The sequence below is a fragment of the Helobdella robusta genome (assembly GCF_000326865.2).
Source record: "Helobdella robusta unplaced genomic scaffold HELROscaffold_46, whole genome shotgun sequence".
Taxonomy (NCBI): Eukaryota; Metazoa; Annelida; class Clitellata; order Rhynchobdellida; family Glossiphoniidae; genus Helobdella; species Helobdella robusta.
Window position 1 is genome coordinate 209,721 of NW_008705138.1, and position 15,928 is coordinate 225,648.

Below are 15,928 nucleotides of genomic sequence, written 5' to 3' on the forward strand. Positions count from 1 at the left end.
GTGTGTGTGTGTGTGTGTGTGTGTGTGTGTGTGTGTGTGTGTGTGTGCTGTGTGTGTGTGTGTGTGTGTGTGTGGTATAATTGCGTGTAGTCTTCTATGTGTTAGTATAAAATAAAATAAATATTCTTGGTGTAGTGTCATTTTACTTTCACGAGCATGCAAGCAGCAAGCATTGCATCTGGCAAGCTTCAAAAATTACTAAGGTGAGTTATTCATCAAAAAACATTTGAAATTACTTTAAAAGAAGTAATTTATAAGATAAAATTTTGAAATAAAGAAAGTAACTTACTAATATTTAAAATAAGTTATCAATTTCAATCACTTAAAAAATTTCCAAGGCGTAATAGCTTAATAAATAATTTTGATTAACTTGAGTGAGAGTCGAATCCGAAAATATTGAAGCATCTTAATCATATTTTCAATAAAAGCATTTTTTTGAATATCTATTGTTGTATCATCCCTGCTGTATCATCCTACCAGGCCTACATAACCATCTTCTTCACCTCCTCCATCACCTCAATCACCCACATGACGTCATCCACCCACACCCACTTCATAACTTATCGACGATTTTGTATTCGTCGTCATCATCTCTGTTATAGTGACTGAATACTTCGAGTTAATTTTAAAAGTGTTAATATTACCATTATACAATGCTACATCTTCAATACATTGAGACCACGCAGATGATGTAGTACTAATAAATTATATCTTCTTCCCCAGATGAATCACTACTGCCTCACGACGATTTGTTTGTCGCTGGGAGCCTTGAACCCGGCCACAACGTCAGCTACAGCAACTACGAAAGTAACGAAATCAGCTGCTGATGCCACTACAATAACAACAACAACAACCACAAAACCAACTGCAACGACTACGTTGACGACAACAATCACTACTCTAGCGACAACGGCCACAACAAAACATGACTCCATGGCAACAACACTCGCTACCACCACTAAAGCATCAACAACCACAACCAAACCTGCTAGCCCAGAGACCACAAAAACACCCACTACCGCCACCGCCGCCGCCACTACCGCCACCACCAGAAAGTTGGCTTTCACTTCAACAATAACAACCGCGACGTCAAAATTGGAAATACAAAAAGTGGCAGAAGCCGAAGCGAAATTGGCAGTGAACGATGAAAGAGCAGAAGCCACAAAAACAACAGCAAAGAAAGCGGAAACTAAACACGTTGACCATCAAAACTCAGGCAAGAAAACTATCAAAAAGAAAATAAAAAAGCGTTCTCTTGAAGATGATGGTATGCTGCACACACACACACACACACACCACACATACACACACATAATCAACGTGACCAACTAACCAACCAATCACTACACGTGACCAACTAACCAACCAATCACTACACGTGACCAACTAACCAAACAATCACTACACGTGACCAACTAACCAGCCAATCACTACACGTGACCAACTAACCAGCCAATCACTACACGTGGCCAACTAACCAACCAATCACTACACGTGACCAACTAACCAACCAATCACTACACGTGACCAACCAACCAGCCAATCACTACACGTGACCAACTAACCAACCAATCACTACACGTGACCAACTAACCAACCAATCACTACACGTGACCAACTAACCAGCCAATCACTACACGTGACCAACTAACCAACCAATCACTACACGTGACCAGCTAACCAACCAATCACTACACGTGACCAACTAACCAACCAATCACTACACGTGACCAACTAACCAGCCAATCACTACACGTAACCAACCAACCAACCAATCACAAGTCATCATTTTCAACGTCAAGGGCAAATCCCCAAATTAGAAGGTGAGGTAGCGGACGTTCAAGTGATTGTCGCGAATAAAGAAGCAACAAGTTGGCACCATAAACTTTTTTTTAATTCAATTAAATTCACTTTTTTATAATTGATTAGCCTTTACGTCAAACGTTTTTTTAATTTTATAATTAATTGACGAATAAGTAATAAATCATTAATTCATTCATTAATTCATACTATCTTTCATTCATTCATTCGTTCATTCATTCGTTTGTTCATTCATTCATTCAATCATTCATTCATTCATTTCATTCATTCGTTCATCCGTAACTTTTTTCATATTGGTCAAATTCAACTTAAATTACATAAGCATTCAATTTTTCATTCATTCGTGCAACCAAAAAGCATCCATCTATTCATCAATTCATTCATCCATCCATTCATCTGATCATCAAGTGAATGGATCAGTCCCATCCAGCCATCACCATCCATTCATCACCACCATCCCCATTCTCTGCTTCATTAACATTTGAAATGAAATCATACATGTTGAAGTTTGTATTAGATATCGTAGATGGATGGAAAAAACGGATGAATGAATGAATGATAAGTGAAGGAATGGATGAATAGATAATGAATGAATGAAATGGATGAATGAATGAGTGATAGGGGGGTGAATGAATGAAACAATTAATTATAAAATCGATAAATTTATTTATTCACTTCTCTATTGCCAATCAGCATTATCGGATTGATCAATTAAAGTCAATCATGATCATACAATATAAATGAATGAATGAATAAATCAATCAATCAATTAATCAACCAATTAATCAATCAACCAACCAACCAATCAAACAACCAATCAATTTTGTTATAAATTTATAGAACGCCACATTGGAAACAGTGAATAAAAACCATCACTTCATTGCTACCAGAACTTTATTCCATTGTGATCAATATCAAACATATCAGTAAACTTTTAGCTGAGTGACAATCATAACATTAAAATCTTATAATATTCTTTTATTTATTTATTAATTCTTTTATTTATTAGTTATTTTATTTAAATTCACTTCAAAACATTTGGCAGGGGACACAATATTATAAGAAAAATAACATGTATGTATGTTTACGGAATGTATGTGTGCACGCATCTATGTATATAGGTATGTATATGTGTTTCTCTCTGTGTATGTATGCAAAAGTATGTTTGCAAAAGTATGTATGTATGTGTGTGTGTATGTATGTATGTTTGTTTGTTTGTATGTAGGTATGCATGTATGTATGTATGTATGTATGTATGTATGTATGTATGTATGTATGTATGCATGTTTGTTTGTTTGTTTGTTTGTTTGTTTGTATGTAGGTATGTATGTATGTATATATATAGGTATGTAAGTATGTATGTATAGTATGTATGTTTGTAAGTATGCATAATATATTTACAGATATATTCTTCGAACAATCTGTTACATGGGTTTTGGAGTTTATGTCATTAATGTTATAACATTTGGAGATGAAATAATAATAACAATAATAATAATAATAAAAAAAAAAACATGATTATTATTGTAATTAATAATAACCTGCATTCAATGTTTGAAAATGGGATTAAGATAAGTATGAATGAATGAACAAATGAACGAATGAATGAATGAATGAATGAATGAATGAATGAATGAATAAACGAATGAATAAACGAATGAATAAACGAATGAATGAATGAACGAACGAATGAATGAACGAGTGAGTGAATGAAAGATATAAAAAAAAAGTTATTTAGTGGAAAATTTGTAGATGGTGATATGCTTGTACATCTCGCCAGCTCTCAGCAGCATGCTTGGAAAGTTTGCCTGTTGGTTTGTGAACAGTTTGATAATTAAAATCATCATTACCACCCTCCCATCATCATCATCATCAATTTATCATCGTCACCCTTCCTCATCATCATCATCACCCCATCATCATCACCCCATCATCATCACCCCATCATCATCATCACCACCACCATCCCCACTCCCATCATCATCATCATCACCCCATCATCATCATCATCACCCCATCATCATCACTGACGTGGTGAACGGCGTCGGGCCAGAGTTGTGGCTCCAATGCAATGCAAGAATGCTGGCGATACTTGACTCCTTCTTTTCCACTCAGTCCATCAAGATAGTTGCCTGTGTATATCTGCATACCTGTTGGTAGTTTGTTTGTCTGCCAGTTCGTTCGCTTGATCGTTTTGAATGTTTGTTTGATAATTATTTGCTCGTTTGTTTAATTGTTTGTTCATCTGTGCGTTTCTTTGTTTGTCTATTTATTTTCGTTGTTTCTCATTTGTTCGTTCGTTCGTTCATATGCCTGTTCGTTCAGGGACTGTTCATAGAGATTGTCACGAGTTCTTTTTTGAATCCCTACCCTTCCCCTGCTACTATGTTTTCAACTCCTTAAAATAAAAATTTTCAACTGTTCAAATAAAAATTTTACAAAGACCCTTCTTCTAAATTATTTCTGTACATCTTCCAAGTACTCCTACACGCCGAAGTAGCTAGTTTTACCTAGAATAACACGACGAAGCCTGTTGTTTCTTATGAAATGAATTTAAAATCAATCGTCACTCGCGATTTAATATTCTTCCTTTATTTTTTTTTGTTCGTTCATTCGTCTGTTCATTCATTCACTTGTTCATTTATTCGTCTATTTGTTTGTTCATTCATTCGTTCGTTCGTTCGTTCGTTCATTTAATCGTTCGTTCATTTAATCGTTCGTTCGTTCATTCGTTTGTTTGTTCGTTTGTGAATAGTCAGTCTGTGAACAAACAGAACGGCAAATGAAAGAAAAATAGCGAGACGTTACGAAGTCTGTCACATGAATGAATAAACGAAAGAGCTGATGGCTAAAAATGAAAAAAATGATATTGACGAGAAAACGAATAAGTGAATGAATGAATGAATAAATGAATGAACGAACGAACGAATAAATGAATGAATGAATAAAAAAATGATGAAAAAAAACATTTGAAATGAAATATAATACAAAGGAATGGTACCTACCTGGCTGGTTGGTGTGGATGTCCAGAGCCCTTCCACTTATCTCATCTTCCAAACGAGCAGCTTCAAATAAAATGGGAACACCTTTTATTTTTCACCATAAAAAAACATACAATGATAAATATATATATATATATATATATATATATATATATATATATATAAGTTAATGTTAATTAAATAATGCGCAATGATAAAATTTTTAAAAATTGTATAAAATAATATTAAAGGTTAAGACCATTTTGCTCATTGTGAAGTTAAGAGCAGAACGGTGAAATATATTTAATTAGCATCATAGCTTGTTCCTGTCACATAATAATAATAATAATAGTAATAATAATAATGGGAACGATCTTTTATTCAGCAATAAAATCAATGAAAATGATAGTACAAATAAAATAAAATAGTGAAATAAAAAAAAACATGTCAAACACAATAAAGAGAATATTAATTTGAAGAGGTCATCATTCGAATCGAGAGAGAACGACCAGAGTTAATTGGTTTTAAAATTGATTATAATAATATTTATTAAAATAATAATAATAATAATAACCATAAATAACAAACGTTATTATTATAGGTTTATTTTTAAAAAATCTGAATACAATACGAATACGACGCCAAGAAATTCAAACCCAACACCACAATCTTACACCGTCATAATATAATAATAAAATATAATTATATAATTAATTTATTATTGTATAACCATTATTATTATTATTTAAATAAATATTATTTATTCTTTTAATTCGAAGGGCATAATATGCCAGAGGCATAGGACCAACAATTAGTGTCTCGTTATTCAAGTTATAATATGTTATGTTATATAAGTTATAAAGTAAAAAAATTTACCGTGACGAATTTCATCACTATCAGCACCGCCTTTACCATCATTATCAGCACCACCTTTACCATCATTATCAGCACCAGCCGCCATCTTCAAGCAGAAGTTGTGGTCGATTCCGTGCACACCAGCCTCAACAACCATCCCGATTGCTCCCTTCAAATACTTCGGTGAGGAAAAGTCCAGGGCTGTGAGAGCCACAGGGGCCACTGTCCCTGTTTGTTTGTTTTTTGGTTGTTTGTTTGTTTGTTTTTTGGTTGTTTGTTTGTTTGCCGGTCTGTTTGTCTGTATGTATGCTAGTTTATTTTGTTTGTTTTTGTTTGTTGTTGTTGTTCATTTGTTTATGTTTGTTGTTGTTTGATCATATTTTTGCCTCTAAAGTCTTTCTGTACAGTCTTAAAGACGCTACTAATAATGAAACTACATAAACATTAGCAAGTGTGAGGCTGATCCGCGTGGCCGAGTAAGTCCGCTTGAAAATGAAGAATCCTACTTATAAATCGATTCAAAAATCAACGAATCACGGTTTTTTAAACGATAAAGAAAGCTGCTTTCCATTAAAGGTTGTGAAATAATTTAAGATCCAACCCCTGACCAGCATCTGAGTTTGAGGAAAAGGTAATAAGCAGATCGAGGTGATGAAGTTGCAGGCGATGAGGTTCGTGAAGAGGTTTGTTCAGTGATGAGGTTTGTTCAGTGATGAGGTTTGTCACGGCTCAGTACTTTGAAATCAGGCCATGGTTGTATTTGCACTCCGAAGCAGTCAACTTGAAAATAATTCTTCTGTCGTCTAGCAGACTGCCAGTGAAGATCAATTAGTAAAGAAGTTATTTGATCAAATCAATGGCAACCCAACCATCTGACGACAACGACATTCACGTGTGTGTGTGGTGTGGTGTGTGTGTGGTGTGTTTGTGGTGTGTGTGTGTGTGGTGTGTGCGTGGTGTGTGTGTGGGATAATATACACCGATGATGAACAGGAAATGCAACAACATAGTTTACGAACCGTCGGGGACGGCTGAAGAAGTTTTGGGTAGGTAGTGGGAGGCAAACATTTGCAACTTGTGCTCGTTTATGCTGGCTGATTGCTGATTCGTTGGTTGGTTGTTTCATAGATTGATTTGTTGACAATCAATCAAACAATTTAAAACAATACATCAATTCATCAAGCGATCAAGCGATCAACCAACCAATATACCGATTCATCAAACATCCAATACATCAACCAATGAACAGCTAGCCAATCAACCAACCAACCAACCAACCAATCAATCAGATAATCAATAACTTATCAATCATCAGTCGTGTGAGCTGACTAACATGGCCAGCAAGATTGAAGTATGCATGATTAGTCAGGTTGACGATGGTCGTCGCGTCTGTTGTAGCATTCATGGTTAGGGTCAGTTGGTCATCTTTACAGTCCAGTTTGTATGTTGCCTAAAAATGTTATTTTCAATCAATCAACCAACCAATAAATAAATTAATCGATCAATCAATCAATCAACCAACTAACCAATCAATAAATTAATCGATCAATCCATCAATTAATCGATCAATCAAACAACCATCTATTCAACTCAAGCTAACCAGCCAGTCAACCAAGCAGTCAGTCAACTAACCAATCAACAAAGCGATGAACGAACCAACCAATTAACCAATGGATCGATCCAACAACCAACCATTCAACCATCTGGCAACCTTACCTTAACAAGCAGATTGCCAGGAAAAGACTCCTCCCCATGGGCACTTAAATAAGTAAGTTCAAGTTGTTCGCTGCCATCATCGTTCAATGTCGTGCTGGCTTTCCATATTTTCTAACATAACAATCAAAATGTAAAGGCTAATTAATTAGTCAAAACTAAACAAATCCATTAAAAATGAAAAGCGTGAAATTAAAATGAGTTAATGAATGAACGGGATAATTAATTAATGAGTGGGCAAAGAAGATGGATGGAATTTGTACTTGCATTTCCCTATCGTATTCTTTCCATACGTACAATCTACTTGGAAGTAACAGGAGCACCAATCTGACAACCGCGCATTCATCGACAAGGCAGATAAATATTTTAATTATTGCGGGTGGTTGTATAATGACAAAAACGCGTCCAGGCAAGCATTAAGTTCATGTGCTATAGTTCAATTTCTGCACTTGACTTTTTTTAAAGAGACAAATGATAAAACCAATGAAAAAAAAATTAGAAACTTGAAAGCACTTAGAACTGACGATGAAGTGACAAAGAATGGCAGAAACATTACAATAATGAAATCGCAATAGCACAAAATGGAGCTACATATTAAAAACTGCGGGTAGCCTAGTATTATAAACTTCATAGTATATAAACAATAAATTAGTCGCCTGCTCTCATATTGACCTTTCCTAATAAGATGTACCTATACAATAGAACCCGAAGTCTTTAAAAGTTCATTCGAATTTCAGTCCCACTGCTTTTAGTAAAATAAAAAATTTTCTTCAAACTATGCAAATGCAGGACACACAGATGTACACCCCTATTAAAACAATCCATTGTAATTAAATCGGCCAAAAAGGGTTTCTAAATTCACCCAAGTTGCATTAAATTCACTTATGTTGCATTAATTTCACCCAAGTTGCATTAACAGGAGCACCAATTGAGACTATTGTTGGAAGATGCAGGAAGCAGAGGTCAAACAACTTTTCATTGTTTTGTGAATTTTAAGAAGGCGTTTGATTCAGTCTGGCACGAAGGTTTGTGGGCAGCTTTGGAAAGTATGGGAGTGTCAACAAAAATGGTAAGGGTGCTGAAAGGGCTTTATGAGGAGTCAACAATGGCGGTAAAGGTAGGTACAGAGTTGGGAGAATGGATCAAAGCGAGCATAGGAAGTAGACAAGGAGATCCAATATCACCATTACTGTTCTTAGCACTGCTGGAAAGAGCCTTGGAAAAAATGGAGAAGGCAGATATTGAGGGAATCGACATTGGAGGCAGAGTGATAAGGGACCTCAGGTTTGCAGATGATATAGATCTGCTAGCATCTAGTGCAGAGGGTCTAAAGAAACTGATCGAGTTGACGTACGATGGTGGAAGAAACCATGGACTAGACATTAACAGCAGTAAGACAAAGATAATGATTTCGGAAGCAGGTGGAAACAATGATGAATTCCAGATAGGAGCAGAAAAGCTCGAACAAGTGAACCAATTTATATATCTGGGCAGCCTCATAACTGATGACAATAATTGTTCGAAAGAAATTGATAGAAGAATAGCAATCGCGAGAGGAATGTTTGCATCTTTGAAAGTAATATTAAAAAACGGTAATGTATCTACAAAAACAAAGGTAAAGAACGTAGAAGCGTGTGTGTTTTCTACATTGACGTATGCATGTGAGGCTTGGACGTTGAAGAAAAGAGACAAAGACAAACTGGAAGCATTCGAGATGCATTGTTGTAGAAAGTTGCTGGGAATCAGTTGGAGACAAAAGATAAGAAACGATGCCATAAGAAAACAACTTGGAAGACAAAAAACTGTGTATGAAAGTGTCAAGGAAAGAAAGCTGGGTATCTTTGGGCACATCTGCAGAATGACAGACGACAGACTGATCAAAAAAGTACTGATGAGAAAGAGGGACTGGAAGACCTGTGAGGAAGTGGATGGATGATATCACGGAATGGACGGGGGTTGGAACATTGAGCTCAATGAAGATGGCGAGAGAAAGAAAAGGATTTTGGAGAGATAGAAGAATACCATCGGCCTCAACGGTCCCTTAAGGGATTACAGAGGATCATTGAATGAATGAATTGAATGAAGTTACATTAAGTTCACTCAAGTTGCATTAAATTCACCCAAGTTGCATTAAATGTGGACTTTTTGCATTGATCGACGAAAAATTATTAATCATACCAAAGTAAAAATTAAAATGGTTTTTCACGTTAGTTTAACGCACTTTCAAAAAAATTACAAAACAATAAAATATTTACTGCACTGAATTAAACTTTTGATTCAACATCGAGACTGTTTAAATCTGGCATTTTTCAACATATCACACGTTACTCTGTCGAACGAAATATAACAAAAGTTCGCGATAAATAAACGGTTACAGCTAGAAGCGAATCCCGAATTTTGCAATAGAAGATAAATATTTTCAAAATTTCAAAGTTGATGACCTTTTTTGTCCTATTCTCCTGCTAATTTATGTTTCGGCGGTAAACGATTATCAATTTTCAAAAGTCTACGATTGATGACACTATTTTCAATTCACAACAAATTATGGCGTAAAGTATTATACAGAATCTTCACTCATTCAGATCTGGAAGTGGGAAGCATCTTCATCTTTCAAATTTCAGTCTTCATACTTTTTGATAAACAAAATTTTTTTATCTTCTAGAACAGAAAGCAAACGATGTATGCTTGAATTTGAATGATATGGAAACTTACAAACACGATTAAAATTTCAATTGATTCGGCTTTAAATCAGCCTACAAATTCAGTGAATAACATATCTAAAAGGCGGAACTCGCACGACGACAACGCGTAGTAGTCGATCGCTTGAGGAGGACATATGTTCCGAAGGGGAACGTAAAGTAGTGGTGTCGTGGATGATTTTATGAACTTTACACTTCCAAAGTTAAAAAAGTTAAAAATAAATTAACCGTAATAAAGGATTCCTATTTTTTGCAAAAAACACTCATACATTGAACCAATATTTACTTATTTAACTTGCTCTATGGAATGATTTATGAAAACAAAATCCAATTTTTAGTAATTCGCGAACCGAGGAACTGTTTCGAGTTTTTCGATCGAAATAGCCGTGCAACAAATCAAAATCTCCAATTTTACCAAAACAAAGGTCCTTAAAATTGTTGAGATGGGATTAAATTCAGAGAGAATACTGAAGTTGGACAGATATACATAACTTATAAATGTAACTGGAATTAAACGAATTAATTAATTTTTGAGCGATCAATTCATTAAGTTTTTAATTCGATCAACAGATGACCTCCAAATTTCCGTTACATAAGCATCTAGTTTATACGTCGACAAAAAAATTATTTATAGTTTTATACCCTAAAAAGAAAACTAAGATGATGGTGTTTCACGTTAGTTTAACGCATTTTCAAAAAAACTATAGAAAAAATATTTACTGCAGTGAATCAGACGTTTTGGTCAATTTATACTATAGACTGCTTAGATTTGACTTTTTCAAGATATCAAACATTGCTCTGTCGAATGGAATATAAAATGATTCGCACTGAATAAATTGGCTACTCCCAGAAGCGAATCGCGGATCTTAAAGTAGAAGGGAGATATTTTTTTTAAATTCCAAAGTTGATGACCATTTTTATATATTTTTGATAATTCATGTCTCGGCGAGGGATGATTTTCAAAATTATTAAGTTGATGAACATTATTCATTAATCCTCGTTTGAATTTCAGAGTTGATAACCTTTTTTGTCAATTTTTCCTGCTAATTTATGTTTTTGCGGAGACGATTTTCAATTTTCAAGTCTACAATTGATGACACTATTTTCCGTTCACTAAAAATTATGGCGTAAAGTATTATACAGAATCTTCATTCTTTCAGATCTGGAAGGGGGAAGCATCTTCATCTTTCAAATTTCAGTCTTCATACTTTTTAAAAAACCAAATTTTTCCATCTTCTAGAACTGAAAGCAAACGATGTAATTGAATTATATAAAGACTAACACACACGATTAAAATTTCAATTGATTCGGCTGTAAAACAGCCTTCAAATTCAGTGAATTTACATAGCTAAAAAGAGATTCGCACGACAAGCCATAGAATTTAATCGCTTGAGGACATATGTTCCGAGGTGAAACGTAAGGTAGTGGTGTCGTGGATGATTTTATGAACTTTATACTTCCGAAGTTAAAAAATATTAAAAATAAATTAACCGTAATAAAGGATTTCTATTTTTTGGAAAACAAACACTAATTGAATGAATATTTACTTATTAAACTTGCTCTATGGAATGATTTATAAAAACAAAATCCAATTTTTAGTAATCCGCAAACCGAGGAACGGTTTCGAGTTTTTCGGTTGAAGTAGCCGTGCAAGAAACAAATCGAAATCTCCAATTTTACCAAAACAAAGGTCATTAAAATTGCTGAGATGGGATTAAATTCAGAGAGAATACTGAAGTTTGACAGATATACATAACTTATAAATGTAACTTGAATTAAACGAATTAATTAATTTGTTAATTAACCATTAGTTAATTAATTAATCATAAAGATTGTTGTTAGTGAAGTAATGCTAGTAAGTATTAATTCTTAATAAATTGTTTAATCATTTTCAACAAAACAAAGATCGATGATCAAAATCAAACGCAAATTAATTAACAATGGGGAGTCCAGAAGAATAAAAAATTCTTGAAAATTAAAATTTGTGAGCGATCAATTCATTAAGTTTTTAATTCGATCGACAGATGGCCTCCAAATTTCCGTTACATAAGCATCTAGTTAATATGTCGACAAAAAATTATTTATAGTTTTATACCCTAAAAAGAAAACTAAGATGTTGGTGTTTAACGCATTTTCAATTCAAAAAAATTATAGAAAAAATATTTACTGCAGTGACTAGATTGACGTTTTGGTCAATTTATACTTATACTGCTTAAATTTGACTTTTTCAAGATATCAAACATTGCTCTGTCGAATGGAATATAAAATGATTCGCACTGAATAAATTGGCTACTCCCAGAAGCGAATCGCAAACCTTAAAGCAGAAGAGATATTTTTTTAAATTCCAAAGTTGATGACCTTTTTTATATACTTTTGATAATTCATGTCTCGGCGAGGGATGATTTCCAAAATTATTAAGATGATGAACATTATTCATTAATTCTCATTTACATTAAATTAAATTATGATGTGGCGATATTTTACAGAATCTTCATTCTTTCATGGTCTGGATGGTGGAAGCACTAACACATCGCCACTGGTTAATTCATCTTTAACAAAAACAAATACTCCCGATCACAATATAAATAAACCTTTCATTTTCATTTTCATCTTTATCTCTTCCTCTCGCAACCATGAATACAACAACCTACAATGGTTTGATGCTAGCTAACTTTTTTCATATCTCGATCTCTTCATCCCTATTTCAAACAGAATCACACTCAGACACACATACAAGCGCGCACATTGGAAGCTATTATGGAAAAAACGATGAAATTAATAATAATAAACTATAAAAAACGATTAACTCAAATGATTAACCATAAAATGAATAACTCGAATGAATAACAACGGGTAAAACAGAAAATCAAAAAAGTTTAGAATAATACATACAAACATCCAGCAATAAAATCTTTTGTTTTTCAATTCGACCGACAGGTGGCCCCCAAAGTCTCCGAATATTTTTTTCAAAATTTCAACCAATTTCAACGCATTTTCGATGGTTGCTCGGCTCGAAAAAAAATCGTAAATCCTAACGTGAATATTAACACGATGGTGTTTTAAGTTGTTTAGACGCATTTTCATAAAAACTTAAAAATTAATTAATTAATTAAATTTACTGCAGCAAATTAGACGTTTAGTTAAATTTCAAGACTGTATAACGACATTTTTCAGCATATAAACTTGCCCTCTCGAACAAAATATAAAAAGTTCTCTGTCGAATGAAATATAAAAAATAAATTAATTTGACCATTTGTACAATTGCTCGGAATTAACCACTTTGTCATACAGAGCTACACACACCTACGTACACATCCACACGCACGCACACACACACAGACAAATACGTATTATATACGAAAGTGTATCGATGCTGAATTCTACGATGTGGTCACCTGAGTAAGCACGTGATCAGAATACGTCACAGTTCGAGACATGAGCAACAACAACAACAACAATATTTTGCTCATTTAATGTAATTTTATTTTTTGCTCTATGTTTTTTGTTATCTCAACTAACATCAGTATCGTATCTAAATTTTGTAATTTTTTCATAACGTGCTTCTGAGAAAAATTTAATTTTTATAATTAGCGCTATATGAATCGCCGAAGATAATAATAATAATAGTAATAACAACAACAATGATATTAATAACAATAATAATAACATACATTGCATACACATTGATTCATTCTACTGTTTCCAACCTGTACTAAATTAAAACAGCTTCGGTTTTTTATTTGACTTATTCACTTAAAATTTCTGATACAAGAGAAACGAACCTTGTCAAACCCTTAAAGACCTCCATGCAGACAGGCTTGCTCCTGGTTGAGGGAAGCCCTGTAGGTGACCCCATCAATGTCAAACTCCCCTCTAAAAATTCTGTTTGCCACTCTCCCAATTATGGCTCCAAAGTAAGCGGGATTGACCTCGTAATCTTGTAAATTCATTTGCCTTCTTTTCAATAAATTAAGGTTAAAATAATTGCAAAAGTGAAAAAAAAAAAGTAAAATAAAAATTGATCAAGTTAACTAGTAAAAGAGGACCTATCATACTAGAGTATATTTAATAAAAAACAATGAAACAAAATCATGGTTATATAAAAATAGATTGCTCTATAATTTCGTTTATTCATCAAGTTATTTAAAAATTGTCTAGGCACTTAAACATTATGTCTTATGTGAGCAGTATTTAGATCACTTTTAAATTGTGAGATTGAAATGTGATATAAATATTTTCAAGAAGCATAGATATTTTTAAAATATGAATTATTCAAAGAAATTAAAAACATTTCCTTTTAAGAAGTTACCTGCCACATTATCAAATCCTGTCGTCACATCATCAAACTTTCCATTTTTATCAGGAACCTTTATGGATTGTATGATGCCACCTAAGGTCAGAATTGTAATGGAAGTGCCATTCTCATTCTTTAACTCATACCTTCAACATAAAAGAAATAAAATTTTTAAATTGAATTATTAGGTTAAACTGAAATTACAATCAGCAAAATATGTAATTAAATAAAAATGGAAATGTATTTAAATTATTGATGTTAGTGTGCTCTAATACAGTTACTTCATGTAAGGAAATAAAGTTTGGTGATTTGAAAATGCACTAATTAGGTAATCTAGTTTTTAACTAAAATAAGAAAATTAGAAAATGTACCATTTTTTATTATTAATTAATGCCACTACCAAGTTTAATTATTGTTACATTTTATAAAAATAAACAAATATTAATTATAAATGTATTATATTAAATATTATTTATAAATATATATTATAGCATATTTGTTATAAATAAATTTTATAATATAGTATAAGTATATAAATGTATTGTATATTTAATTATTTATATATTATAAAAATAAACTAAAACTAAACTAAAACTAAAGTAAATAGTAAAGTAAAGTAAATGAATCTTGATATCATGTCAAAATAAAAAAAAAATTAAAACATGACATTCAAAATCTAACGCATGGACATCTTGATCATCTTTCGTTTTACCAAATAATGACTTTGTGATCATTTCTTTCCTAATATTTGGTCTCGATATTTAATTCTAACAATTCGATCATCTGATCTGTCAAAATATTATCTCGACCTGACACACATGCAACCTGCAACTTTTACATCTTCCTAACTGAACTTACCTTCAACAATCGACATGCAAAATTGTAAATTAGCAAAAAAGAGACAGTGAATAAAAGAGAGAGGTCCAATAAATGTTTAACATAAGACTTGCGATCCTTACATACATCTGAACATCATATAGCTCTGTAAGATTTTTTTAATGTAATATATACAAACAAAACTATTAAACAAATACATCGATAACTGTATTGTATAGTTTAAACGGGGCGGATTAAGCCTCTACCTACCTACCTATTTCCGCGATGTTCAACAGCGCTCCTCAATGAATTTTGCAAACAGATGGGTTTTGAGATCCGCTCTAAACTTATGGAGAAGTAGTCAGAAAAGTAGGTAGAAAGTTCCAGAAAAAAGGGCCAGAAAAAGCAAGTGCAGATTTAGCAAATGAGTGTTTAACACGAGTTAAGAAGTGGGAACAAGACAACAATCCTAAACCGGGGCGTTTAGGTTCAATTAATATATTTGATAAGTACATAGTAAATAATTTAGATTGACACTTACACATAAATGTGCAAATTTTAAAAATTCTTTCATAATTTATAGGTAGCCAGTGCAAGAGAACAAGAAATGGAGATATATGGGAAAAGAAAGGGGCGCGAGCAACTAGACGAATAGCAGAGTTAAAAGCTTTACTTAAAGAATAGAGTGTAAAATCAAAAAGACAATAGAAGAGCGAGTTACATTAATCAATCCTCGATAAGACTAAGAA

The 15,928-nt window shown here is 33.2% G+C and overlaps 3 protein-coding genes across 3 annotated transcripts; 1 reads left to right on the top strand and 2 right to left on the bottom strand.

Moving 5' to 3' along the window:
* Positions 1-156: 156 nt before the first annotated feature.
* On the top strand, positions 157-1,961 carry HELRODRAFT_178110 (hypothetical protein; the record flags this gene model as incomplete). Its single annotated transcript, XM_009026253.1, has 4 exons — positions 157-203; positions 993-1,267; positions 1,803-1,871; positions 1,930-1,961. The coding sequence occupies 4 exons, from the start codon at positions 157-159 to the stop codon at positions 1,959-1,961; spliced, it is 423 nt and encodes a 140-aa protein (XP_009024501.1).
* A 738-nt stretch (positions 1,962-2,699) lies between these two features.
* Positions 2,700-7,905, bottom strand: HELRODRAFT_193262 (hypothetical protein). The gene is made up of 10 exons (XM_009026254.1): positions 7,634-7,905; positions 7,374-7,484; positions 6,991-7,107; positions 6,677-6,758; positions 5,679-5,885; positions 4,827-4,886; positions 3,853-3,971; positions 3,431-3,629; positions 2,995-3,392; positions 2,700-2,905 (listed from the first exon to the last, which is right to left on the bottom strand). Exons 1-8 carry the CDS (start codon positions 7,637-7,639, stop codon positions 3,552-3,554), a joined length of 780 nt encoding a protein of 259 aa, XP_009024502.1. The 5' UTR covers positions 7,640-7,905; the 3' UTR covers positions 2,700-2,905; positions 2,995-3,392; positions 3,431-3,551.
* Positions 7,906-13,863: 5,958 nt separating this feature from the next.
* On the bottom strand, positions 13,864-15,097 carry HELRODRAFT_178112 (hypothetical protein; the record flags this gene model as incomplete). Its single annotated transcript, XM_009026255.1, has 3 exons — positions 13,864-14,006; positions 14,379-14,509; positions 15,045-15,097. 3 exons carry the CDS (start codon positions 15,095-15,097, stop codon positions 13,864-13,866), a joined length of 327 nt encoding a protein of 108 aa, XP_009024503.1.
* Positions 15,098-15,928: the final 831 nt, after the last annotated feature.